General features: G+C 39.4%; 1 protein-coding gene across 2 annotated transcripts in view; it reads right to left on the reverse strand.

Annotated features, from left to right (window-relative positions):
- GPR158 (G protein-coupled receptor 158) overlaps positions 1-27,286 on the reverse strand; it is a 209,959-nt gene that overhangs the window by 51,556 nt on the left and 131,117 nt on the right. For both annotated transcript variants that reach the window (XM_055709593.1, XM_027799290.2), the window contains exon 6: positions 6,415-6,524. In XM_055709593.1, the coding sequence (XP_055565568.1) occupies positions 6,415-6,524 (110 nt within the window). The remainder of the gene's footprint in view (positions 1-6,414; positions 6,525-27,286) is intronic.

The following is a 27,286-nucleotide window of genomic DNA, read 5'->3' on the forward strand; positions in this document are numbered from 1 at the left end:
ATGTGCATACACTTTTGCAGCAAGTCCAACTTCCATCCTCCCTAAACTCTATCTCCCAGCCTTTCACTGCCCCCAGCCCTTAGAGCCCCCATTTCTCTGCAATTTCCTCCAGCAGCCAGACATGAGGCACAGCGTTGGAGCCACCAGCAGAACGTTCCTGCTGACCACCCAGGGCACATCAGGCAGAGAGGGACCTGCTGATGCTGAGGGTTTCAGCCTGTGCTCTGCAGGAACATTTCTAAGGTCCGTTTTCTGCCTCAACAGTGCTTTTCACAAAGCTTTGTAGGACTTGGTGTGTACAACCTCTTCTTTACTGCTGTCTTTGAACTCAATTTGCATAAAAAAGAAGCATCAGTGATGTGAGCTTCAAATAACACAAATGATATAAGAATCCACATACATTTTCCATGTACTGCTTTTGTTCTTTATTAAACAAATATGGGTAAATGTGCTATGTGTGGAATAAGCAGTGTAAGAGGACAGGAATGCCCTACTCTCATGGAAGATATAGTTGTTCTTAATTAAATTCAGTTCATAATTAATACAAAAAGCACCTGATGCCTTTCTTTTTCCCCATGTCTCTTTTAGCTGAAACTAGCTACCTCCCTCTCATCTGAGTCACCACTACAAGAAAATGAAGCTGATGATAGCGAGGTGACAGTAATGCAGGAAGGCTCTTTTTAATCCTCATGTTTCTGCAGCACTTCTGGCTCTGATATTCAAAGCAGCACTGTGAACCTCTCGCGTGAACACAAATTAAAGAAAAAGGCAGAACAGGGAGCTACAACTGCAAGAGCATCAGAAGAGGCATGGAGCTCCAGCAGCCCACAGCAAAATGTATATGGCTGTGAGCCCTTCTCTGCCAAGCACTGGCAAATTTTGGAACCTTCTTGAGTTAATTTTCTTTGTAGAAGAGAAACTGGCAGTACAAACCAAATATCTTCTCAGTGCAGGATGTTTATTTTCAAAAGTCCAGCTGCCCTTCTTCCTAGAAGCCGGAACAATAACAAGCTCAGGCAACAATGTTCAGCCAAGGCTTCAGACCAAGTGCATCTCTCCTCTCCAGAAAAATGTCTTCATGTCTTCCATCTCCCTCTCTCCAGGGATCTGCACAGACTGGTTTGCAAGACACAGCACTTACTGCTTCTCTGATGGCTGCTTTGTATCTGACCACACACCCCTTTCTTTCTCCTGCTTAAGACAATGCAGTCAGAGACCAGGGAAACTGCATATGAAACCTCCTTCCATGAGGCTGCACGCAAGATACAGAAACATGGTGTCACTGAGCTTTGTTTGCATTATCAGTAATTAAAGTTAATAGGGAAACTTGAGATTACACCTTTGTTATGTAACTGTGCAACATTAACATGAGTTTTTATCTGTTTCATCTATTAATTCAAACCCAGTTCCTACAAAAAGCCATCTCACCCAAGAGAGGAGTACTTTAAAGTTTATGAGTCTTTTGTCAAATCTAACTCAAGTTGCAGCCTGCCTGCTTTCAGGAGGAGGAGAGGGGAAATCGTTCATCTGTAGACAGTTCCACAAATTCCTCAGAAGGAGAGGTAGACAAATTCTCCTCCCAGGGCCTGGGCAAGATTTATAGCAAATTCCAGCACAAAGAACCATGGAATATATCCTATAATATATACCCATAGTGTTCACAGCATGTTTGTCTTGGGATGGTTGGTCTTTAGAGGGGAGTTCACAGTGACAGGTCACTTGCCTTTCTTGCAGGTGATGCTGTGATTTATTTTGTGGGAATATAATAAATAGGAATAGCTGCCCTGAGCATTTACCGTAAGATCACAGGAACTGGATTTATAAAATGAAGAGAGTTGCATCAATATAACAAATATCAAACTTTTCAGATGCAAAAATACACTATTTCCAAGGAAGAGAAAGACATATAGTCAGAATGATCTAGTAAGCCCCTACAGTGCAACCATCTCTACAGCTTGACTAAACCACCTCTTTTCCTGCCTTGAAGACTCAGTCACCTAATCACACAAGTTAAAGCAGTAAAACCCCAAACAATCCCACAAGGCAGTATCAGACTAGAGCTCAGGACACTGCATTTCTGCAACAGCAACATCTGCCTCCAAAACAATTTTCCCCTCTTTTGTTTCACAAGGGATAACAACCACTACAGACCACATCCAGTGGCAAAATCCAGCAGTGAATGCACCTGCCTGAAGACACTTCACACCCGCCTTCCATAAGAAAAAAACCCACAATTAATTTGATAGGAATTAAATATTCCACTTTTCTAGAGTGTTCAACCAAAATGACCACGAGGGCCTGACTCATTACAAAAACAAAGGGTAGTACACTGCTACAGCCGATGCCCATCTTATTTTCCTTGTCCATCTAAGCTGAGGTTATACAGCACCCACTACTCTAAGACAAAACTTCTCTTCATGGTGCTTCATCACTAATGCCTCTTTTTGTGGAAACATTGGGTAGTGGTGTGTCGGCACTATTGAACTATCATATATTGGCAGTATGAACTGCGAAATACTTGCCTAGGGACCACACAGCTATACAGGCTCTAGGTGCTGATGTACCTTCTGTCCCTTTCTGCACCACGTTCCCATGAGCCACTTCTAGGCGGGATCATCTGTATGCAAACTGACATCATCTTTGGTTTCTCTGCTAGCATGAGTCTCCTCTTTTGTAACATGCTGAACCATGACACATAGAATCATAGAATCACTTAGGTTGGGAAAAACCCTTAAGATCATTGAGTCCAACTGTAAATCTAATACTGCCAAGACGACCACTAACCATGTCCCTAAATATCTGCACACTACCTACAGTGCTCTTTTCCTCATTTCTTTATCACCTAAAAAGATCTGTAGGAAGGGCCACTACTTGCTCCAACTGTACCAGATGGCAAGGCACAGCAATGTAATCTTAGCACAGCATTTACGTGAAGCGCAGAATTGCCTCATAGTGTTAACATCTTCTTGTCCTCCCACTAACATACCCATCCCACCTTACAAAAAAGCCATTGTACGTCATTGTGTTGTTTTCCATACCTGGAGCATTACCTTTTCCATACCTTTTCAGTTCTCATTTCCTCAGTCTCCTCTTTTTCTCTTAGTAATATAAGAAATGGAGACTCCTACAAACTAGACACCCCATTCTTGGTTTTCATTCTCCTGTATGTCCCTATGTGCATACCCATAGCTTTCTTCCATTATGATTTAATCCTGAATTAAGGATTTTCTATTAATCCTGACACCAAGATGGCAGAAGTTCACAAAATATTAAAAATAATGAGACAACCTGTTCATAAAATACAGGGCTTGGAAAAGGACACAGTCTTCAGTCACAGAAACACAGTGAAAGGTGGCAACATCAGCAGCTCTTGTAAAACCAGAAGGTTAAAACTGAACCATCATTATTTTTTGAAAGAATTATTTTTGAAGAATTAATTGCTGAGGCAAGTATTGAGTTTTATGTTCATGGCTCTACACCTAGATTTCTTAAATTTAAGCTCACTTCCTTACCCCCATCTTTCCACCCCCATAAGCATCAGCTCATTATTTTTAAAAAGCACAATGAATAAGAAAGAGGCAATTTAACATGAAGCACTGCGGAAACTGACTGCGACTTTGTTCAAAGAGTGAATCAGTACACGACTTCCTCAGTCTTTTACTCTTCCTTAAGCATCTGCTTTTGGCTACACTTCTCTGATTTCTCCTTGATGCTTGACCCTAATGAAACCTCAGAGACCTCCTCGGGAAGTGGGGAGCTGGGGGGGGTGAAAGCCACAAAGAAAACAAGTGTTTCCAGTGCTTCCTACCTGCCCTTGGATAACCTTCATGCTCCAGTACTCCTCCAAGCACCTCATTTGCTGAGAAACACAGCTTTAGACTTTCTGGTTATTGTTACTGGCTGCTTTTACCTAATACTAGTTTTCCCATTAAACTTAGAAAAATCACAGGTTCCTTGCTAGCAATCAGTTCTTCCCTCAGGCAAGTCACAGGTTACCTGCAGGAGGGAACCAGTGCTCGTTGTGAGTATTTGTGGTGTCTGCAGCAAGACATCTTTCAACCCTGCAATGACTGGATTAAATTAGAGCTGCCAAAAGTTTCTGTCAAATTTCTATTAGCATCAAATTATTCCTAATTACCAACATTTTTGCAAATGTATATAATAAACTATATATCTAAATAGACTCTCTTTTGCAAGGCACATTTCTGACTGAAATATTCAGTACTAAAATATGACCACAATGTCATGAATGTAGGAAACAAATGGTCAGGATACTTGGGTGGAGAACAAAGACAGCTTCCTAGAGAAAGTAATTCTAGATTAATATATGAAATAGGGGGTTTTTTTCCTCCTCACATTTCACAAACAAATACAGACTTATTCAGTTTGGAATTACTTCAGGTCATCCAGTGCTTACAGCAGGCTTAACACTGAATTCAGACCAGGTTGCTCAGGGCTTTATCCAGCTGGGTCTTGAAAACCTCCAAGCATGAAAAATGTTGAAACTTCATGGGCAACCAGCTCCACTACTTAATTACCCTGGTAGTGAAAATGTTTTCCTTGTAAAACATTGGCTCTGATGCTAATTTACATTGTATGAAGATGAAATCTCTGATTTCAACTTGCCATTGTCTTTTGTTCTGCCAATACACACTGCTGTAAAGAGCACAGCTCCATCTCCTCAGTAACCTCCTTGTAGGGGTCAGATAGCTGCTGTTAGGTCCTTCCAATGCCACCAGGTTGAACAAGCCCCATTCCCTCAACCTCTCCTTGCAAAGCAAGTGCTCTAACCCCTGACCATCTTGATGGCCCTTCACAGAACTTGCTCAAGTTGACGTCTTGGGAGTGTCCAAAACTTAGGTGTAAAGGAGAATAATAATAATCACTTCCTTCAAATTCTGGCTGCTGCCCTGTTGATACAGTGCAGTCTACTGCTACCCTTCATTGTTTTGTGCTGATCAAGGATGAGGATGTTATTCGTTCTTGGTTTCTTATTCAGTCTTTTTCCCTTCTGCTGACCCTGTCAGCACAGGTGCCAAGTAACGCTGAACAGCTGAATGAGCAAAGCAGAAATGCAAGACTGACCAATTTTGCAGCCTGTCCTCACTTCATATAAGCGGAAGATCAACTGCCCTGTCAGGATATTGCTTCCTCAGATCAAGTAAAATCATATAAACTATCTGTTAGGGTAGCAGAACTGCAATGACATGCGAGTCTTCCATAGTCTTAGGCTGTTTCTCTACATATCTGAGCTATAGATAACAAACCATCCAAGCAAAGTCACCAGTTATGTTCTAGCTTTTCTATAGTGCTCTAGTTGTTCTTTTTGCATTAGACATTGTTCGCTCCAGAAAACACCATGAGGTTGTGGGATTTTCTGGATGAATTTCACTGCAAAGACATGGCCAGACATAGCATTATACAGAGTTTACCAAGCGTACACTTGTAACCAGGGACACAAATAAAGGGGAGCTGCAAGAAGAGGCTGTATTTCAATGGGAAAACAGGGTTTTAAACCTAAAATGTGACAGGCCAATAGTGCACCATGAAACACAAGATATTCTCAGTCCTCATTCAGTTTACAAGCACAGTATCAAACCTCCTTTATCTAACGTGCCAACACAGTAATGAAAGTAAGATAAAATTATGAGCAAACCTACTTCATCCAAGATGTCCAAGTACCAATATATACACAGCACATCTCTCTTTGCTTTAATAAGCAATGAATGTATCCATAATTTTTTTTCACTAAAGAAGAAAAAGCATTAGGATTTTACCCAGCATACCCAGAAAATGCTTCAGTTTTTAAGGGGACTGTGGAAGTGGGATTTGAAGTTGGGTCTCTGGATCTTAATCTCTGGATTGCATGTGAATGCACTGCCAACCCTGCGGAACCCAGAATTTCCCACACAGTTTTGCTGGCACGAACGATGCTTGTGAGCAGGTAGCCTGTCTGCTGTGATTGCCTGAAGAAAGCAGCCCTTGAATAATGGGCCATAAGGAAACATAGTAAGTACATACGCCATAGTGTATTGTTTTATCCACCTGTATCTAAACACTTAGAAAGCATCTCTCTATGAACACTTTACAGGGAAACTTTTGAACACTGTTGAACACTCTACAAAAACTTCTGTAATTTCCTATATTCAAGAAAAATACATTCACCTTCTGTGAAGAGGGGTTCTTGCAGAATTTTACAGCTGATGTATAAATTTTTCATCAAATCCTGTCTGCATTCGTGGTTCTCTACTGGGATTAGTAGCATATAATTGGAGCAGGAATAGTGAGGAGAAGTACACAGTGGTTTTAAAAATCAGAAACGGCGCTTGTTTATGATATTTGCAGCTTTTCCATCTAAGTACCCACACAGATCGCACATAGTCCCACAGAGATGGAAATTAATATGTGAAATACCTGTGCAGCTTGAGCGTCACAGTTCCATAAACAGTAGCAAAGCCCAGAAGACGAACCCATCTTAGGAGAACACAGCGAAATACACTTGGCTCAAAATACAAAATGACAACCTATAGAACAGAAAGATAGAGAGAGCTTCAGTACTGCTTTAATGTGAAAGTAGTTCTTCATTCAAATGCAGAATAGTTGCAAAACAGGACAGCAGACATATTTCAGCTCGTACTGCTGTATATTTAGATTTTCTAGTAAAGTGATGGGATGATCAGATCAACCAGCTGGCACAGTTCTAGGCACCAACTCCTTTTGAAGGGAGCTGGCAAAAGCCCTGTGACAGACTGTGAAGTGACAACACTTTTAAATGCAATTCCACTGACTTTTCTTAACTGAGTGAAAACATATACCCAGAGAAGAGGATAGAACAGACAAGGACATTTTCCTTGAGCTATTCCAGTAATATGCAGCTGGCCTAATTCTGTTTTGATGGACTGTATTTACTAGGTTACACTTCAAAGTAATTTCTAATAAACCTAGCAAAATGATAGCAGCTAATTTTTCTCTGCCAAATATTCTGCCACACTAAAAATGTAGCAGCTTCTCTCTGACCAAAACCCCAAAATCTTGATGTCATATTTGACTCCTCCTTGATCTTCCCCAGATATTTTCCCTAAGCTATACCAAATCTCCCTACGCGTCACCCACTTAATGAAAATAACCTTTCCGTTCACTAATGGATTTCTCTAATTGCAACAACAGAAAGGTCTTAGCAGCCTTTTGCTTTGTCTACTAAGTACCATGCATGAGGAGAGCACTCAATAAACAGTAACATAAAGCTACTTCTACAGGTATAGTGCACAGAAGAGGATCATTACCAAATAAAATGCCACCCTTATCTAAAACAGGGCTGCTCAAATGGTGGACTCAGTCAGGATCTGAAAGAGGAGTCCATTTCTTCTTGTTCCAACAGACGCTGTCCCTGGTGTCCTGAGGGATGATCCCATATTCCTTCCCACTTGTCCAGCCCCACCAGGAGCCTGAGATCCCAGGGATTTGGCTGTATCCTGCCCTTACCCCACCTGCAGACCCTGCTTGGTCCAACAAAGCTAGATCCAGCGCATCCCACCCAACTGAACAGAACCTGGTAGAACAACTCAATGCACTGTAGTACAAATTAATTGGGTAATCCTGGTCTAGAGAAAGAAAGCACTGAAACATTTCAGGCCATCTGCCACAGCTTCATTTAGAGTCAGTACATTCTGGCAGCAGAGGTAGTATTGTGCCTACCGGCTGCCACATGATATTATTTTTCTAAGTAAATGCTTTTCTATGTGGGAATTCAAGCCCAGGATATTGGCCAAAAGCCCGGGACTATGTCCTTTGGGTGACACAGACATATTTAGGAGAGTAGGGGCAAAAATGGCAGACATGTGGGCTGAGATAGAAGAAGCTGCTGTGCTTTGCTGGCATGTGGTTTTTTGTGTGGTTTTTTTTTTTTTTTTTTTAACAGCAGAATCAAGCTATTTCTTTAAAAAATATGGTTTGTTGAATCAAACCATGGTGCAAAATTTAATCTGCTTTCTTCACTGTTATTATACTGACATGTTTCAAGGCAGACATTTTCTGGGAATCTGTCAAATTCTGCATGTTGAGAAGGGAACAGCATGCAGCAAAAAGCCCACTTCTCCTTGGGAAATCAGCTGGAAACCCAAAATGCATCCACACATGCATGAACATGCTTGTGTAAATTAAGGATCCAGGAGGAAGTTTCTCTGAAAGACCTGAATGACAGTAATGACCTCTTATCCTAATATACAGTTATACACGTTACGACAACTGCAGAACCAGAGCGAAGTCTGTAGCAGTAACCTGCCTCCTGAGGTTTGTCAAGGGGTAGAAAACACCCTTTTTTCCATCTCTGATTCTTCCAAACTAGAAAAACAACGTCAAAAAAAGTCTGGCATACGGAGACTCCAAACATTTCAAAACTGATCTGAAAGCAGAATTTTTCAGATGATTGAAAGGGGAAGGTCTGAAAACTCTTCAGGCATAGAATTTTCTGAACAAGGGCAACAGCTCTCTCTGCCATGCAATCTGACACAGCAATTTTATCTGCAGTTGCTTGTTGAAATATTAACTGCTCGTGTCTAGAAAATCTCATTGATTTGCATTGAACCATTTGTATGAGCAGCTGAGGCATTTGGCTAGCTATCAACCAAGAAAACATCACTTCAAATGCAGCACGGTGTGAGCTGGTACATGGCGGCTCACCACAAAGGCTGCAGAGGCAAGCCTCTGTTGACAAAAACTGTTCTTGTTTTCCCATTTGAGTGCAGACCCATTTTAACTACACCTTCACCCAGTCGTCCAGTACATTGCAGAAGTAAGACTTGATTCAAGTTTGGTTCCCTTTTGTGTCTCCCTGTGTTTACATGACGGAGAACAGCTACAGTGCTCTCCCAAGGGCCAAAATCCATTTCTACCTATTAGTCTGTAACTTGCATGTGGTCTGGCTTTGAACAGCAAGAATCACTATACCTATGTTTTGCTTGCTTCTTAGGTTTTTCGGAAGGTTACTCTACAAATGTGCATTCCCATTCCCATCAGGGCTTGCCAGGATATTCAGGTGACTGCCCTCTCTAAGCTCTTGTCAGCATTAGGTCTCTTGAAAGCACAGTGAATTTTAGTGGCACAATTTTAAAACTGAATAATCTTTAATGGATTGGAGCCAAGGGCTACAGAAATACTGCCCTGGAAGCTCGGTACACCAAAAGCCATGCTCAAGCTTTTCATCTTAGTGGAACCACATTCTTGCAGAGAATATCGAACTGATTTAAATAGATCTGGAGGGCTGCTGCACTCCATCTCTCACCATCCCTAGCTAAAAAACAAACAAAAAAAGAAACATAACATACAGAAGTCTTGGTTTTGTTTCATACCAGGCTCTTTTAACTTCTGGTTACCAAACTCCTATTCCCTACTGTTATTCCCAGAGATAAGCTTGCCTTAAAGTGACAAACAATATGCAGCAAAGGGTTGCTGAGCTCCAGCTAGGAGTGTAGGGTGAGCAGAGGATTCACCCACACACCCAGGCTTCTCTCAGCAGAACAAGGTAATCCCTCTGAAGTTCTAAGAGACTACTCTGCCCACCAAAAATCTGACAATAATTCATTTTCCCTTTTTGCTTTTATAAAGCATTAGACCATGACAGCAGCATAAATCTCATTAAAAACTCTTAGAGGTTTTGCTGATGGATGTCACAAAACCTATTTACTGTACATAAGGAAATGTGATATCCCCTGTTTTGCCAGCTCCTGAAATCCATTTAAATACTAGACATCAGTTTCTGTTCCTTGAACAACAAAGACCTGGGGAAAAGAATGTTTGGAAATGAGAAGAAGAGAAGTCAAACAGTGCCTGTTCATGTACCGGTTACTGCAGCTATGCGTGAGACTTCATAAACTGTGGCTCATCTTTGTCATTCGGACAAATGCATTTAGATGTTTGCTTTTAACCTCAATGTGTTTTAAGCTATCATTACCCTTGCCAAAACACTGTCCCAGTAGTCACGCTACCACTTGGGGAGTCAGGGATGAAAAGACTTTCTAAGGTCACCAGCTAACTGTCAAGTGTGTTTAGAGCTGGAGAGTTACGGACATGGAAGAGAGCCTTAGCTTGCTGACACAGCGATCAGCCAGCTCAGTTGTTCAGCTGACACGATGAACGGACACACACGCTCTCTAAAGACAAGGGCTAAAGTCAATACAGGCACCTCACCCACTACAGCAAATTTTTGTTATCAGGACAGGTAGGACAGTAAAAGTGCTAACAGAACTAACATTGAACAACTTCATGTTCAAAAGTGTAACAAACATTGTCCTCACAAAAAATGAGCAAGTAATTAGTTTTATAGGTTCAGTGCCATTGCTTCTTAAAATATATACAGCATTTAGAAGGATTCCTTAAAGGAAAAAAAAATCCACCTTATCAGAGTCCTATAATGTTAACAGTGAGCAATACTTAATATTATTTTTTTTTTCAGATTAACGTTACTGTGTACCTTGTAAAGAAAAAAAGATGATTAATTTTGCCCTTCACCTTGAGCATCAGATCCAGGCAAAAATGTTTTAATTAGTACTCCCAAGGGATTCAGTCTGCCTAAATCAGGCCTATAATTTCTATCCACACTGTAGGCGACTAGTAGATCATCCCTGCTAATGTGAATTCCATAGATAACCCATGGATAAAGGCAGGTATCTTGAAGAACCTTGAAGAAGTGCAGGACTTCAGTTACTTGGACAGAATCTTGGCCTAAAGGCTTCAAATATGCATCTCCACTGATTAGAAAGGCACTTAAGCATTTATTTTCAGTAACTTGCTTCAGTGTATGTTAATTAATAATCTGCATTAGGAGGACTAAGCCAAACACTGTGCAGCCAGCTTTAACAATTTTGTAATGTATTTAAGAGAAGTTGCTTTTTACTTTGCTTCTTAATCCATAAAAGTCACATGAATAGATCAAAAGCTCATTTCACTTTTCAATCATCTTTCTATATTCCATGTTGAGAGAGAATGGACAACACTATAATGTCTCAAAAGATCAGAAGTCAAAGAACAAAGATATTTAAAAATACACAGAATTTTCAGTGCTACATATCCTAAACCTAAACATGAAAAATTTTGAGGAGGACCTTAGCTAAAAAAGTCCCAAAGTGTTCACTTTTGAACTCCTTATTTGTGCCCTCAGTGGCAGAATCATAGAAAGTTTTGGGTTGGAAGGGACCTTTAAAGATCATCTAGTTCCAAGTGCTCTGGGCAGGGATGTTATCCTTTTTACATACATCAAAATGTGACACAGAGCTTAGAATTTCAGCATCAGCATGATCTGCTTATGGATCCTAGGTTGAAAGTCACCTACTTTAGATAAAAGCAATGCAAAATTATTAAATTTTTTTCTCATTTTCAAATAATCAGATTTCTTTCAAAATTGTGCCAGTTCATCCAAAAAGCTCTACAGGAAAACTACCTACTTCATTTAACTTCAGAATTCGCTGCAAGTACTCTGCACAGTTCAATACAGGACATGACACAGCCGTTTAAGATAATGCCTTTTGGGCTAATTCCATTAGCAAGCATCTAGGAGATACTGCGAAGAGATCCATCTGATCTGTTCCACTGCCCAGCACCATCTGCCCTTGCCTGACTGCAATAGCTGTCCTGGGCTGTCTCTAGGCAATTCTGCTACGGAACAAGCCATCAGATGCTTCCTCTCGGTATCCTGCTGTGCTTTGAGATGGGCAGTCTTCTTTCTTCTGCCATGTTTCAGTAGTTTCTTTCAACGCATAAAATATCCTCCAGGGTAACCTAGTACATCAAGTCACCTATTAATGCTTCAGTCCTAATACTGAGAAGGGATTTCCTGCAACAGAGATGCAATGTTTGCAATGTTAGATAAGCTTGCCATCCAAACTCATAACAGTCTGGCACTATGCTTTCTAGAAAAGGGACCAATCCACTTGTACGTGGGCACACTGCCATGTTAACAGATGGGCATGAATGAAGGCATTCACGAGCCTGTGTACACTACGGGCACCACATACCACTGTTCGAAACATGAGTCACAGCTCAAAGCATCTGCTTAAATATTAGTGAATGCAGAACTCATTATCCAATCCTGCACTACCAACAAATATTTCCAGTGCAACTACATGAAACATTTTAGAGGTATGATAACTGCTGAATATATACTTAAGCTAACTATGAAAGAACACTTCCTTCCATCTCTGTCTCATTTTTTTAAACCACATGTACTTTTTAAGCCATAACATTTTATTTTAATAGGCCTGTGGACACACAGTATTATCAAACCCTGTTATCCTTGCAAATTTCATAATTTTTAAGAAGAGTTGTGCTGCACCATTAGCTTGATGCCTCTATAAAGCACACAGTTGCTGCAGGAAACCACAGTAACTACTCAGTAGGTTTTATTCTTGCCTCTGAATTGGAGCTGAACCAACTCCACAGCACACAGCATTGAGGCACTCTGCTGCTGGGGGCAATGCATTTCAGGTAAGATGTATGTCACAACAATTACAGCCATTTAAGAACTTCTGGGTTCATAAAATAAGACAAGTTTTTCATAGCTGCCCACACAAAGTCCAGCTTGAAATTCCGCCTACTGAAATCCTCTTTGCCCTCTCACTATACTTTCAACTGTAAATAGGTTTCCTCCATTGCCTGTCTTAAAACATCTGCTATGGTTCTGCCTGTGTATCACCAAAGACATGTCTTGCCTGTGAAGTCTTTTGGAAGTCCACAACGCAGTATAAACACATAACCACCAGCACTGGTGTAAAATACAAGGACAGACTTCTAGAACTTGATTCATCAGAGTGCTTTGCTATTGCTAAATTTTATTATACTCTGGATTCATCCCCATCAGGCAGTAACAGCAGATCTTTAAAGTTCCTTATGGAACATATTTTTTACAGTGGAGCTCATTTAGCCTCCTGAGAGATTTATCTGGTGATTAAGCAAACAGAACCTTCAAGATCATTCTGGTTTGACACAAGACTGCGTACTTTGAATGCCTTTTAATTGATATCTCTTCAGCTATTTTATGTCTTCTTTTTTTTCCCCCTATTCATAAGGCAGATTGCAGCTAATGCTTGACAGGGCACCTCTGAATAGGTTATTTTGAGGAAAATAAATGTCCATGTGATGTCCAAGATGCCATCACGCCTTTCCTCCAATTTGAAGAGTAAAATTGACATGTCACAGATCCTACCAGCTCTGGTAATATTCACTTATATGTGACCTGAGCACATGGCCTGAAAATGCATTTATTTGCCATAAATTTTAGCCTGTACTTAGCATTACTAATGATCCAGCTTCACTGTTCCTATTTACATTGGCCTAATGAACAGTATTCTAAAGTCAAGTAACAAAAAGTTAACATATAATCCACAATGTCTTTAAAAAGAGACATGCTTGCACTCTAAATGGATTTGTTCACAATAAATGAAGTATTATGCCCTGCAAGGCCCAAACAGTATAGAAGAACATTCTGAGGTTTTTCCTAATAATGGCTAAAACTTGTTCAGAAAACACTTAGTTTGTAAGAGACTTCAGTTGACACTCTGGCTGAATCAGTTAGAAATGATAAGGTCTGTAGGGTTCCCCAAGGGTGAATTCACAACCAGCAAGAGGAAGGGGATACAAATGAAAACAACACGCTAAGTCTGTACCCTTTTTGGGGCAAGAAATGCGTACAGACTAGTTTTACCGAAAGGACTAGACCCCTGCCCCAGGCAGCTGTCGGGACCATCCATGGAATTGAGGACAAACAGAAATCACCCTGAAAGCAAGCTAGATCATGAGACAGGTTATCACATACATTTTCTGTATCTATCTCCAAACAGAGAAATTAATGCCTACTTCATCATTGTAATAGGATAAACTATTTATCTTTTAACTCTAAAGGTCTCAAATACAAAGAGAAATTTCAATGGCACTGACCCAAGGAGTGGTGATCCCAAACCAGTAAAACATCATCCCTCAGGAAGTATTAGGTGTCCCAGCCTAAGGAGCTATAGTCACTGAGCTATTGGAGTTCTGGCAAATCCAGTTTCTTGGAGGCAAATGCTTGCTCAGGAAAGGTGTCTTTCTGATCACTGTGAGTTACTGGATGCTCCTGCAGCATCCAGTACAAGACAGAGAGAAATTCTGAAGCTTAGAAGTTCCCCTGAGACCATGACAAGGCGTAGCACTAACACTGAAAAATCTAAGACCAAAAAAAAAAAGATATCTATACAACAGCTCTACTCACATCCCATCTTAAGAGAGAAAAGAAAATAAAGGCTGAATTGTATACTACTCTTTCCTTCAAATGTATTTCTGCTCTACCACCACCACAAAGCAAAACCACTAAATAAATATTTTTCAGGGAGTCCAAACAGGAAGGGCTTGGTTGGCCCAATGGATCTTCTTATCCATCTGCTTTCATGTGCCAGTTATTTCTCCACCTTTGTTATGTATGTCTGCCTCATACACATACTGGCTCACTTCTGACAGCCTCACATTCTTTAACACAGTTACCCTAACAGCAGCCTGAACAGCCTGAGAAGTCAGTCCCTGAAGACTTTAGAGCTGGCTGATCTCAGCAGTTTGGAGACTTCAAGCTGGCCAGATGTGGACTTGGCTAGACATCAGAAATTTCCACTGAAATCAACACATTACCACAGAAGGTTTAAAATCTGTTTAAACAAGGTTTTTAAAAACAGAAGCAACTGTTGTATTTGAAAATTCAAAGCCTACCAGAATCCATGTGGCTAACTCTGCACACAGGGAAAAATGTTTTTCCTGACTCAGGTAGGTCACCAGCCACAGCCCTGAAGCACAAAATTAACGTATAATCATTGATCTGGTTTTAAAGATAGTTATGAGCTAGCCAGGGAGTTAGGAGCCTTTGGCTTCAATAAAAGGCAACCACCCAAACATTTAAAAAATATCTGGCTCCTTGCCTTCAAAAAGAGCTGCAAGTGTTAAGAACAGTAGAGATTGCAGTGACCTCCCGTACGCTTTCATTTGATGTTTCATCTCTTTAAACTTATACACAAAGGCCTTGGATTACATTCCAGTTAAATATTCAAATATATGTGAAAATATGGGTTTCCGGATCAAGCAGTCAGGTTTTGAGTGAAGATTATTAGATATGCTCTGCCTGCAGCAACACTAAAAGCAAAGATGAGCAGGTGGGACATGCAGGGCTCCAGCCACATGTATGCTGAGGATGAGAAAAGCCCAAGTGAAACATAGAGGAGAAGTTAAGCTCCTTCACCATTCAAAGCTGCTATTTTCATGGTTTGAATTACATCCCAAAAATGTAATTCAAAATTAATAGAAATAATTTAATCAGAACGTTTTATCTAGGCAACAGGTACGTATATATAGGCATACTTCACAAACTGTTTATGCCGATATAAATTATGAAAGTGGAAAATCAAAAGAACTTGTAAAACCAAAATACCTTCTAAAATATTTCCTTCTTCCACCACTTAACTTTTATAATCCAACTACTTCTTTCATCTGTCCATATACATTTTTTTCAGTGTGACATGCCACTTGGGTAAATAACAACAGTCAACTGAATGTCCTAGTTTACTTACTTCATATGTGAGGGGGAAAAAAACCCTAACAACTTTCTTATTGGATACACTACTATCATCTTTTCTTAACAAAGATGTGGTCACCCAACAAGCTGAAGGAAAAACATTTTAAAGAGCTGAAACTATCTAATGAACAAGTTCAGATACCTATTCAGCACAGCCATTTGCCAAATACTTGAAATGTTTTAACGACGGGGTTAAAAATATGCTAGTTTTATTTTATGACTGAAGAATTGTAATATGCAATAAAATATTTTATTAAAAACAAAGGAAATCTAACAATTCATTTTAAGACCACGTCTGCAATTTTTTTTAAAAAAGGAAACTTTAAAAAGCATAATGGTGAAGTACTATATATTAAAATAAATCTTGCAAGAGCTGCCGCTAACTCAAGACATTATAAGCTGAATTATTCAGAGCAACTTGTCAAGTACACTTAATGCAAGACACAGATCATAAAACAGACTCACACAGACTTTTTCATTTCATTACAATATGGCTGAAATCCCCACAAATATACACTGCAGAGAGGGAGTTTTATGTATTTTCAAAGAGTGACTCCCCCCTGGGAAAAAGAAAACATGCAGCTATTTAGAGTTCCAAAAGTACCTTATCTCCTGGCCTTAATCTAACAAAGCCAGTGAAGTATTTAACATCAAATTTGTGAGAAAAAAATCTCCCTGACAGTTTAGGTTCTTCAGAAATATGTCCTTCCTGGCTGCATGCTCTCTCTGAACTACACACTGGGCAGGTTCATGAGCCAAGGGTAGAAATTTTACTGACACTGACTTTTTAAGATGATTACGAGGAAAAGATAATAGGGACAGACTAGGTCTTTTAAAATATCATGCTAAAACACAGCAAAGAGGAGTACAGAACTGGCTGTTACCCTCTGCAGGAAAGTTTTTGTTGGTATTTATTTTGATAACCAGTAATTTAGAAAACCTCTCTCCACAAAATACCAGCCAGACATCTCAATCCAGCCAGCGCTGATTAGTTTAGTGCAGACGTCACTGCTGGAACTATCGACTTTTCATTTTCCGCTCATGTACCTGTAGCAAAAACAGCAGTGGGGACAAGCCAAATGCCACAGTGTGACAAACCTCCAGAGAAAGTGGTGGGAACATGCCACCTCTTAATGTTCCCGAACCAAGAACAAACGCCCATTTGGGAAATCTGCCTTAGGTAAACTAAAGCTGTCAGCTTCAGTGGAAAGGTAACTGGATGAACCAAGAAAATTAGTGACATACTCTGATAACAATATCTATGATCCTACTGTTCATAGATCTATATTATCCATATATAATGCAAATTATATTATATATAATATATTAACTGACATAATGCAAATTATGTCATTAACATAATTAACTAATCACAGGTGATTAACAAAGTTCAGAAGAAACCAGCCACAGGTGCAAACTCAAAATACACTCCATAGTAGAAACAATAGAAATTGAAAAGAAACTCTATTCTGCTTCCTAGTGGCATTCTTACAGTTCTCCTATCACACAGAAATGAATATTGTTGCCTTCCAAAAAATATTGTAGACAGTTCGCCTGGCTAAGAGGGCCAGACTGCTCATGCTCTTTGGCTCTAGCCAAAAGGAAAAAAAAATGTTTTCTATAAATCCAGGCAAGAAAAATATTTGTGCAGTGTTGAGACGATATTGATAAATTATTATGACTGAGAAATTAAAACAACTTTAGCAAAGTAAATTTCTGTATTCAAAATGATCAGACTCTTCAGAGATTTTCTTTCAGTCACATACGATCTCTAGGTGATCCTTAAAGAACAGCATAAATCAGCTCCACTCCTCTCTGCAGCACTGGAGCAGAGCAGCCTGCAGCACCAGCCCTTCTCTGCACAGAGTGTAGCACGTGCACTACGGGTCCTCCTCTCTGGAAACACGGACACATCCATAGGTAAGTCACTTACCTTCGGATGGCTCAGGGATGCTGCAAAGCAGTAGTTCAGTAATGGCCTAATAAAGGCAAAGTGAATGTGATATATGTGTAAGTGGGAATACTACCCCAGTCACCTGGAAAGTCACTGTTCTTCTTACTCTTTTCCTCAGCAACTTTTTCTTCACAGAGCTTACCATTTGTGATGTATTTCTGCCATTCTGGTGCTTAAGCATGGACAGAAAAGAAAAAACTCAATCACCTCTATAATTAGAGAACGGCTGAGATTACTGGAAGGACTACAGACAAGGAAACATGCTTTGTATTTCCTCGCTGCATTTCAGCTCCAAGGTGCAGGTGAATGAAGACTGCAGCACAATTCCCGTCCTCCTGTTTTCATGTCAGTCGGCCATTGAAAACACAATAGAAATATATTCCGCTACTGCATGTTTGTTGTCATGGGGGCTGCCGTTTGTCTGGGCTTGTAAAACATCTACCACATTTCTGACCACTGCTTTTGCTACCTAAGAAGTGCTTGGAGCTGAGACTCTAGAAAAGCATCTCTTTCAGGTAGGAGCTCTCAGCTCTTGACATCTGAATTTTAATTCAGACATAGCTGGACCCTTACATTCCTTGCCATGCACATGCAATATACTGCCAGATCAATTATTCAATAACATTTTTACTCTTTTAGAGATAGGATTTCCTATCTCTCATGGAATTTAACCGGCACACTTAACCCTTAACTGCAGAAGTCTGACTCACGAGCCTCTCAAGTCCTTGCATTAAGGTCTCAGGAGATATATGAGTTCTACTTCTCCTGTCATAGAGCTTCAGAGGAGGAAAATATTCTTAAATAAAGCAGTATCGAATAGACACTTGGATGGTGCAAAACTGAAATGCTTTCACAAAACTTTGATATCCCATAGACTACAGATATATATTGATACTATGGTGCTGCAGAATTTTATTCTGTGTTTATGGGTATATGCGTGCCTATGAGGGGGACAGTTGTAAATAAAACGTCAAACCTTTTTTTTTAAGTGTAAGTTCTACAAACAGAGACATTTCCTAATCCATTCTCCAGTTGACATGTATGTCTCTGTGTGTTTGCACATAAAAAATTAATTACATGCTTGTATTAATACTTCTGTATAGAAATAATTTGGTGCTTTCCTTGTGATTTCTTTTCTGCCTGAAAAATCATTATTCTCTTTCAAAAGTTACTTTTCATACCACTTCTACAGCACATTGATTCCAAAATAGCAGCATAATTCAAGTACATCTGTGCTGATGTTTCCTTCTTTACAAAAAGCAACACAGAACTTCATCAGTATGTCTCCTGCAATCCTAAGCAACCCTGAAATACACTTTCAGTTCAGAAGGGTTCACGGGACATCTCCATGAGCCACAAAACATTCCTTCACATGGTAGGTGAGAAAGTCATATTCTCAATATATACCCTCCTTCACCACGTTCAAGTAGGATGATTTGATACTCAAATCCCTGTATTTCTATAGGGAATAGAAGTCTGGAGTGGAGCTTCCACACACTTGAGCTAGGGAAGACAAGTGAAACACCTAAGTCCAAGATGGTCAGTTTAAGCCTTACGCTGTATTCAATGGGGAGCATCACAGGCAGAGGACAACTCACATAATCCTTCTACAGGCACCTAAGGTGAGTTACAAGCACTGTCCTCCAGAGGTGCCTTCTTTTCTCCACAGACTATAAAGGGAACCTAAGGTTAAATGGGTTCAGAGTTAAAACTAACAAAAAAACTCCTGCACTGCAGATACCCACTCCAAAGTTTCACCCACAGCTCTCAGCACTCTCAGCACTCTCCTTTTCGAATGAGTTTACATGCAAAGAGTAACCTGGAAGACCACGTAAAGCCCATCCTTCAAATCTAAAATGCAACAGAGGAGAACAAGCTGGAAAAGGCTTCAGAACTATTTAGCCTAATTTAATATTTACTACTATTTTAAACTGGGGGTCTCAAAGGAGGTAAATAACTAGGACAATTCAACTGATTTGGAAAGAAACGGGCCTAAAACACAAGGTATGTTTTGTGGATTTCAAGGTAACCACCAGGGAATGCAGAAACACAGAAAAAAGATGGCAATGAAAGTAACACGGACATTAGCTTATTGAGGGCTGTGTTCTGAATGGACAGGTGTCAGCACCAGTACAGAAGAAAAATGCAAAAGTCTTAAAATGAAAAGCAATGATCACAGACTAGCCATCTCAAGCAATGTATCAGCAACGTAGCTGGATGAACTCAGAAAAGCCCGAGAAGAATTCTTTTTTACCGACTTCAGAAAGAATATTTCTTTAATAGTACAAGAACAACAAACTCAACTCTGAAAGAGCAGTCTTCAAACGCTTCAACACATGTAGGTGGCAATCAACTAAAGAGAGCAACAAATCAGAACAGAAATCTCCCCCTGGAAATGCTGCACGGAAGTGGAAAGTAGGAAGGATGGATCTTGGAGCAGATCTTCAGGAAACTGCATGTGGGCTTGAATAAAAGAGTCTGTGGAGGTCATTGAGCAGTTGGTGAGAAGCTTGAAGTACAATAGTGCAAGGAAAGAGAGAAGTCGGGTGAAGGGGGAGGTGCACAATGTGAAACCATTGACTGAGGGAAACTAAGGGTAATAAATTCTCCTCTGGAAAACAAAGTTTCATGACACTTCAATGATCTGTATTGCTGCTCATCATCTCAAAAAGCAGCAACAGTAAAATCCCTAAGGGATAATAGGCACATCTCATCTTTCAAATAATGCATTTGCTAACCTTTGCATACATCTTCTCCATAAAACTACACTGGCAAATACATAAGTGAACATATTCATGAATTCTTAATTATCAGACATGGGCAACTTCTTTTTTAAAAAGAAACAAATAAACCACAATAACATTGTGGTTTACATTTGAGATGTAAGGTTGTATTTGATGCATGTATCTTTATCTTGTCACATCTGTTTCTGTTGTCATTAAAAACTTTAATCCTCTCTCTCACATGGCAAGATGTTTTTTCAGGTCCTAAATATTTGAACTCAAACATCCAGAACAGCATTAGGACCAGCAGTTTGTTTTGCTGAACTATGCTTTCTCTGTAACTTAGGGTTTGGGTTCTTGTGATTAAAATTGCCTTTGATTTCATGTATGTAAATATATGTAAAATAGCTGTAGAGAAATAAATTGTGGATAAGGAAAACAAACTCAGAGGAGCCAATTTTTTATTATTTTGAAAATTTAGTAGGATTAGACAAAACAGCACACCTGTCCTCAGTGCACCAATTGGCCAGTTTCTGAGGAAAGTTCTTAACAGTTAATACTTTAACCTGGAAAACAATTAACTTCAAGCCATGTTTTTCCAGCAAAAACAGTTGAGGTCCATATCTCACTGCTGATACCTAAAAATAAATTAAGCATTTATTGGAGTAGGTATTAGAAGATAGGTCTCTCCCTTCTAACCCATAGGTAAAATACCTTCCCTGCTACACTGTAGAGTTAGATTAGTATTTGTGCTAACACCCATTTACTACTGCTTAATGAAGCAATGTGAACTGGAACAATAGCAGCACAAGAGGCTGAACACTCCTCATGCTACAGCATCTCAGAGCCAAATCACTAACGCTTTCTTCAGGGTGGTACAAGTTTGTATCCTCTGAGCCACAGAGGGGAACTGAACCCCAGTGTCACATCCAGAACAAAAATATTAACAACTGGGATATTGAATAAAAAAGCTATCTATAGGTTGGGGGTTTTACCATCTATACTTGGGGAAGAAAGTAAGGCTTGCATGATGCGCCTGAAGAGAGGGTTCAAAACTGCAGGCCTTTGTGAAGGAAGGCGTTTCCCGGTGGACAAAAAGCAGGCAGATTGCAAACCACAAAGCCCTCTCTCTTCAGCACGTCCAGCTCCCTAAGCTAGCAAAGCAGGCGTGCTGGCTGCTGTGTCTCTGACTGCGCGCACAGCCCTCTAACGTAAAGAGTACCTCACTTGACCTGAAGGCACCAAACCCAGGCACTGCAATTTGGAGTTGCAATGTCTAACACTACAGTAAGTTGAGTCCTTCAAAGACTTGCCATGATAAAAACTGAAGCTATGCTAGGAAACACGTTCCCTGCTAATGGCTTAACTATTCAATCATCTTTGGTCTCCTCCTTTCAGAGACACTGACCAAAATAGCTCATTGATTAGCTAACCTCCTGTTGCTGCAGCTGTAAAAATAAAGCATTAGATACACCAGTCTTCCAGGGCAAGATCTCTCATTTGCATTCCTGACACATCTTGACTTGCACGGTCCACAAAATGCATTCATTAACAGATCAAGAAACAGCAGAAGGTGGCTTTCTTAAAATGTTTCACTCATTTCTAGGCACAGGGGGAGTCCTCCAAACCTTTCACCCCTTTATCAAAGAAAAGGCCCACCATCTACTGGGAGACGCATATTCTACTGCATTTTGTTGCTAGGCATTCCTCTGCATCTAACAACAATTATTTACTCCTATGAAGTTACTCCTCCATCCTCCCTACCAAGCTGCTTGGGCTGTTGGATGCACAACTGTACAATTAAACCAGCATAAAAGCAGAAGAACAATATATTTAAGAGCAACATGAACAGTTGTCATCTGAACTAAGAATAAGAAGGTGAACAGAAACCAAAATAACCAACTCCAGGGCCCAGGGAGAAACACTGCAATTATTTAAAAGAGATGTCAGGCTGGTAAGATAGATAGAGATAGCAATGATATAAAACACTGGCCAAAACGAACACTTCAAGACCCAGATTTAGATGAGAAGCTGGGAGTACTCAGAAGGCCATGACCTTCTTCTTCTTCAAGGTTCTTGAACACTTACTATATATATCACAACTATTTATGAGTTAAAACAAACCCATTCAGGCAAATTTTGACAGGATTGCTTGTGACATGTCTGAGAAAAATGCATTACTTTAGACAGTCTAAGGAAATTAACCTAGCAGATTCAGTGCATCATGCTACAAATTTCATCTACTTTATGAAAGACACACATGGAGGGGAAAAAAAACCATTTATTTGAACTTGCTTAGGTAACTACAAAATCTGAAGAATGTCTGCCATGCTCTCTAGACCAACAGATGACTCAGTGTTTAGCAACAGGGGCTTCTCTGTCCTTGATTTCTTTTTCTCTCTTTCACTCTGAGTGGCTGCGACTTTATTTTTTTCCTGTTCTGTAACCTATTACTTAATCAGTTAAGACTAAAGTTACTTGAAGTTAGATCAAGGTTCCAAACCTCTTTTTTTCATTTGTTGAAAATAACAGAGAATGGCTTTTCCCAACTTCACTGTCTGCTCAATAATTCTCTCTGTCAACCTGCTTTTTTGTTTCATCTGGTCTGTACCTAGGCCCTTGTCATTAATATAAACAATAACACATGCTAATTATGGTATAAAATATATTTCATACCATATAATATATTTTATATAAATAAATATATTTTATATAATTTTATAAAATAAATATATTAATTTCATGTCTACAAGTTCTTGATCACCTCTGATGTCTGCAGTACACCCAGGAGAGTCAGAACAGAAATAAGTGCTTTTCACAACTATTCCATTTGATATGAAAGGCTTTTGATGTTATCAGGTTAGAGCAGTTTATAGACACTTGAGGAATGCCTAATATACCACAGGTTTCTTTTCCAAATGTAGCAAGCACTGACAGCACTTACCCTGAACAGAGCAGACACCTTGCCTGAGGAAAGAAGTGCTCCGTATTATTTGGTAACTCCCACAACCAAGAGTAGCAACTGCAGCCCAAGAAAGGCATCTCATCTTGGGGTCAAAACAGATCAAGTTTATTTTCCTGTAAACCACTAAGAGTGTGGCATGTCTTTTGGTTCCAGGGAAGTTACATAAAGATCAGCTAAAAATTAAACTTAGATTTTAAAAATATTTTTGGTGACATCTGAAATTGGCCTGACCTCATTATTACCAACACTAAATCTGTTAATCTTAAAATATTAAGCTTAAAACTTACATTTTAGGTATTTAGGGTATGTTCTGATTCAGCTACCTTCCAAAATTCCTGGGTCCTTATAAAATAGAGCATACAATACACAGCCTTATGCTAAATTAATGCTTAATATAAATGTTTCTTAGGGTTTTAAGAGACTTGCTATGACAGCATTTTGCCTTTTCTTCTCGTAGCAATGACTGGTGATTACTTGAACATAGAGTGCTTGCTACTGTGGCAGTAACTTACCTGGATTATGATTTCAAAGATGTAAATATGCCTTGATGCTTGGAAGGTAGATAAAAGTTTAATAAATATGGATATAAATAGCTGACTAAAGAACCCAGTGCACAGACTTTTACAGATAAGTTCTTTACAGATTTCATGGCAATGCCATCAGTAAAGACAGAAAAAAAGGACTAGCTGACTCCATGGGCCAGGAAGCTCTGCCTGAGTTTCAAAACAACATTTCAGTGGTTCAGCATGCTGGTGATTTTGGATTAGGAGTTTAAGAGAGTGAGCTGAGCATTGAGAACGCTTGCTCCGCACCCCAATACATGCTATATTTGAGAGGATTAGGCTAGTTAACAAATTAAGCAAGACTAGTAGATTTAACAACATACTACTGGAATATATAACATTATTTTGGACTGTGACTAACGTGACAACTTGCACACTCGGATTGACATGGAGGAAGAGATTCAAAGATTAAATCATAGCTCCAAGCTTTAAACACAGTGGTCATTTTAACTATTTCCTGTAGAAAATGCCCTAATTTAAAAGGAAGATAAAACTCCAAACAAGAAAGAATACTTGAAGGAAAAGTGGAAAGAACTTCCTTGTACCAACAAAACTCCCTTTACTTTTCTTCCTGAATGTCATTATAGTCTGCACAAGTACCAGCATCTGTTATACAAAATACCAAAATATACCTGTTGGAATACACATGTGAAAGGTTTAAACATTTCTTTCAGTGAAAATGATCAAAGAAGTTTTAATCATACAGGAAAAGCAGTATCAATATGTACTTAATAGAAAAAAAGTTAAACAAAGAACTATTAAGATTTCCCTTTTTCCAAAAACGTTTCTTCACCAAATTTTACACACACCACAAAGTAGAACCAAACTTTTTTGTAAAATGCTCTCAGTCAGCAAACGCCCGCAGCGGTGATGTGCTGCTGCATGAATGTTAGCCAGCCATGGCAGCAGCACCCGCCTTCCTCTAAGAAATTCATAACACAGATTTACTCCATCATAAAGCACCGAGATTTCAGCACACCCAAGGAACAAGGTCTGCCTTTACGGTTGATCTGCCCATGTGCACCAGCCTGACTTAGGCAGAATGTGTCTGAATTAATGTGTATGTACGCTATGACTGGTTTGCATTTTCCAGTCAATTCGGCCCTTCAGATTACTTTTAAAACCAGTGACCCTCACACTGATAAAGTTTCCAGGTATTCCAGATGACTACTTAGGCTTACTTCTGCCTGCTTTTTGGATTACTGCCCTTGTCCTTGCCCTTGAGTCAATCTCATACTGGACATGCAGAGCAAGGACTTTCTATCATCTGCAATATGTAAGAGGAGAAGATGACAAGTAACCTGTAGTCCTTCCTTGCCAAGGGGTTTAAAGCATTTAAAGGACTATATTCACTTCAAGACTTGTGCATCGCTCTGAGACACAAAAACCTTGCCTAATCTAGCATGCATCTGAACCCTTCCAGCACTATCACTGCATACAGATGATGCCACCTAACTCATGCCAGTGCCAAACTATGCAACGTGTAACTCCCTCCTGAGCCCTCTTCAGCTGTTAGCATGTAGGAGCCAGTCTTGCTACCAAGGCCAGACCAGGGGACTGAGTAACCTCACTCATGCCATGGAAAAGCAGTTTTAAATCCCTGATTAGTGTGAGAGCTCAAAGACCCTTATCTGTAATAGTATGCCAGCTGTGAGGCAGCTTGGTGATCTGAAGCTGGCCGGTTCTCAACCCGTGCTAGCAGAACTGCTCCCGTTTACATGCAATGCTTGAACGTGTTCACCAGGGCAGTCTGTACCTTATGAGCTCAGGTCAGTTCCCTAAAACACTCACAAATCTGAGTTACAAATTCATGGTTCTGTGACTATTCAGTAGAATAGTGAAATATTCATTTGAGTAAAACTGGGACCTCTTCTTGCTTTTGCCCTTTGGCATTGCAAGCATTCCCACTGATCCCCCCGTCATCTTAAATCCTACAGATTGAGGCTCTCTAGTGGGAGTGATGGATTTTCTTCTTACTATTCCCTGCTGCTTTATTTACCATCTAATGTCTTGTCATGCAAGTTGGGTGCAGCTCCATAGAAATTAGTAGATTAGTTCTGAAATACAGTCCACATGGGACTGGAATCAGGCTTTTTTCTGTTAGAATTTTATCGCTTAATCTTTTAAAGTCTAAATCAAATATTTTCAGATCATTCCTACAGAGTACCTATCATCTCTAAGAGTATAAAAACAGTTGCATGCTACCAGACCTTTGAGAAAATGAAAAATTCACCATCAAATGTGTCCTTGCTCACACCTTTAAATAAAATATTTTTAATCACTTTCATTGTTATTATTAGTAACAGCCATTTGTAATGTGATTCTTTACCCATTGATCAGGACCCTGCTGTGCACAGCACAGCTATGCCAAACATCCCTGTACCAAAGAGTTCATAATTTAAATATGAGATGAGAAACCACACGTCAATACAGAGGAAGCACAAGGAAAGAATAAAAGATTTATCTTCTGCAATTATGTAAGTGGTGGTTTAGGAAAGGAGAAGAAAGCTTGCAAGGAGTAGTGAGAAATAACTGAATGCAAGCAAAAGACAAGCACTGAATGTACAATCTGTGGTTTTATAGACACCTTCTATAACATGTAATTGTGACAATGAGAGAAAAGTCAGTGCTGTATCAGGGTACAAGATCTCACTTCTGTCTTGTTTTCATTTCTATACTGTTTGGTTGCTCAATTCTGGATTCATTGCCCTGTTGCTATATTAGACTTTTTGCTGTGTTTTCATTTTTGAGGCGAAGTTCTCTATTCTTTTTTCTCACTAGCATCCTTTCCTTTTTCTCTTTACATTGTTTTTACTAACTAAACAATATGCAATAAGGCTCTAGTACCTTGACTTATTTAAAAAATTAGTATCAAAGAATAATGAAAATTGCGGATGATTTAAATAATTTAATATGTTTGATAAATGATACACTGTAAGAGAACTACATAAAAATAATCTTTTCTTTCACTTGCAGCTTTTTCTGTGATGAAAGAAAGTTTCATTTCATTCTATTTTCTTCTATGTTTTTTGTCCATATATATCACCTTGGAATTGCTTAATTTATTTTTTTTAACCTTTGAAATCCCCCCAAACATTTTTGGTACGAGTTTTGATTGAATTGATATATTTCTCTCTTTGCTTTGTTTTGGTTTTTCTTTCTCAAGAAGGTGCAGAACTTACTGAACTGTGTCATGCCACTACAAAAAAAATCTACTTTGGATTCAGATTTCAAACACAGATCAGCACATGGATGCTGTATATTAGCTATGAAGGACATGATATTCCTTAACAGCTTCCTCAAAACTTGTATATATTTACAGATCTGTGCTTAGTCCCACAAAGGCAGAGGATCTAGAAATCAGTTTGTATAAAATACTGTTGAAAATACTATTGCTTTTTCTGTGTGGCCCTAATAAACTGAGATGCATACAATAAATCAGAAGGCTTACATCTCACAGGAAAGAGCTGGGTTTTGTAAAGACTAATTGTTTGCTCTAGT

This window comes from Falco cherrug, chromosome 4 (genome assembly GCF_023634085.1).
Source record: "Falco cherrug isolate bFalChe1 chromosome 4, bFalChe1.pri, whole genome shotgun sequence".
In the NCBI taxonomy this organism is placed as follows: domain Eukaryota; kingdom Metazoa; phylum Chordata; class Aves; order Falconiformes; family Falconidae; genus Falco; species Falco cherrug.